Here is a 1,043-nt window from a genome sequence, read left to right as displayed (position 1 = left end):
CTCTTTCTTATTTGTGTGTCTGCTCTACCAATGAGTTTTCCTTCTTTCCATGTTTTCATGATGGTAGTTATCACCTCTGCTTCCAGATGTAGGACTCCCTTAAGGATTTCTTAATTGCAAACTCTTACACACGGTTCTAAGCATTTTGATATATTAACCCATTTAATCCTGACAGCAACCTTTTGGGGTAGGCGCCATCATTACCCCCATAGAAAGGTTAAGTAACAAGCTCAAGTTATACACCTAATAAGTTGAGAAGGGGGTCAAAAAGATTATCAATAAGGATGTTGAAGGCCTTAGGATGAAGTCTTTTCTTAATACAGCACACTGGCTTTCTTTCACTTCCCAAAACACACACACTTTGATGGCACCAAGCTTCTACACTTTCCATTCCCTCTTCCTGGAAAACTCTACCCCTAAATCTTCATATAGCTGGTGTCTTGTCACTGAGCTCTTAAATCATACAATCTCTAGCACATCCTCTCATTCTATTTTAATACCGCTTATGACCTAAAATAAAAATCTTTACTTATGTACCACTAATTTGTCTCCCTAACTAACTAGAAAAAAGGCTCTGCAAGAGCAGGGACCTTGTGCACCTTATTTACCATTATATAACCCAGCCAACANATTTTTTTGTTAAGTCTTTGCTTTTCTTGTTCAAGCTGATAAACAACAGTTTCCAGGTCTGATTTTATAAGGAGTTCATCACTCAGTCGCTCCTTTTCTTTATGACATAAGCTTAATTCCTGCAAATATTAATACTATAACTAAGATTCCTAACAACTTAATAAAATATTATAGCACTTAAAAGTAAAAGAGATTATTTTTGTAAACACATTTATATAACAGCAATTCATATATATGTGTGTGTGTGTGTATACAAATTTTTAACTAGTCAAGTATATGGTTTCAAATAAAGTTAATCATTAATTGTGGCTAAAAGCATAATAAAACCAAAATATTAACAATACTCCTTTGTCAGGGTAGAATTATTAAATTTTTTCTCCTGATTTGTTTAGCATATTGTCCTATTTTTTTTT

The 1,043-nt window shown here is 33.6% G+C and overlaps 1 protein-coding gene across 1 annotated transcript in view; it reads right to left on the bottom strand.

Moving 5' to 3' along the window:
- CEP135 (centrosomal protein 135kDa) overlaps positions 1 to 1,043 on the bottom strand; it is a gene marked incomplete at its 5' end in the record, with an annotated part of 63,205 nt that overhangs the window by 43,752 nt on the left and 18,410 nt on the right. The window contains 1 exon segment of the mRNA XM_008591910.1: positions 633 to 749. Within this exon segment, the coding sequence (XP_008590132.1) occupies positions 633 to 749 (117 nt within the window).

Source organism: Galeopterus variegatus, unplaced genomic scaffold, assembly GCF_000696425.1.
Source record: "Galeopterus variegatus unplaced genomic scaffold, G_variegatus-3.0.2 Scaffold7397, whole genome shotgun sequence".
In the NCBI taxonomy this organism is placed as follows: domain Eukaryota; kingdom Metazoa; phylum Chordata; class Mammalia; order Dermoptera; family Cynocephalidae; genus Galeopterus; species Galeopterus variegatus.
The sequence above is the reverse complement of the archived record's forward strand: the minus strand, read 5'-3'. Positions and strand labels throughout refer to the sequence as shown.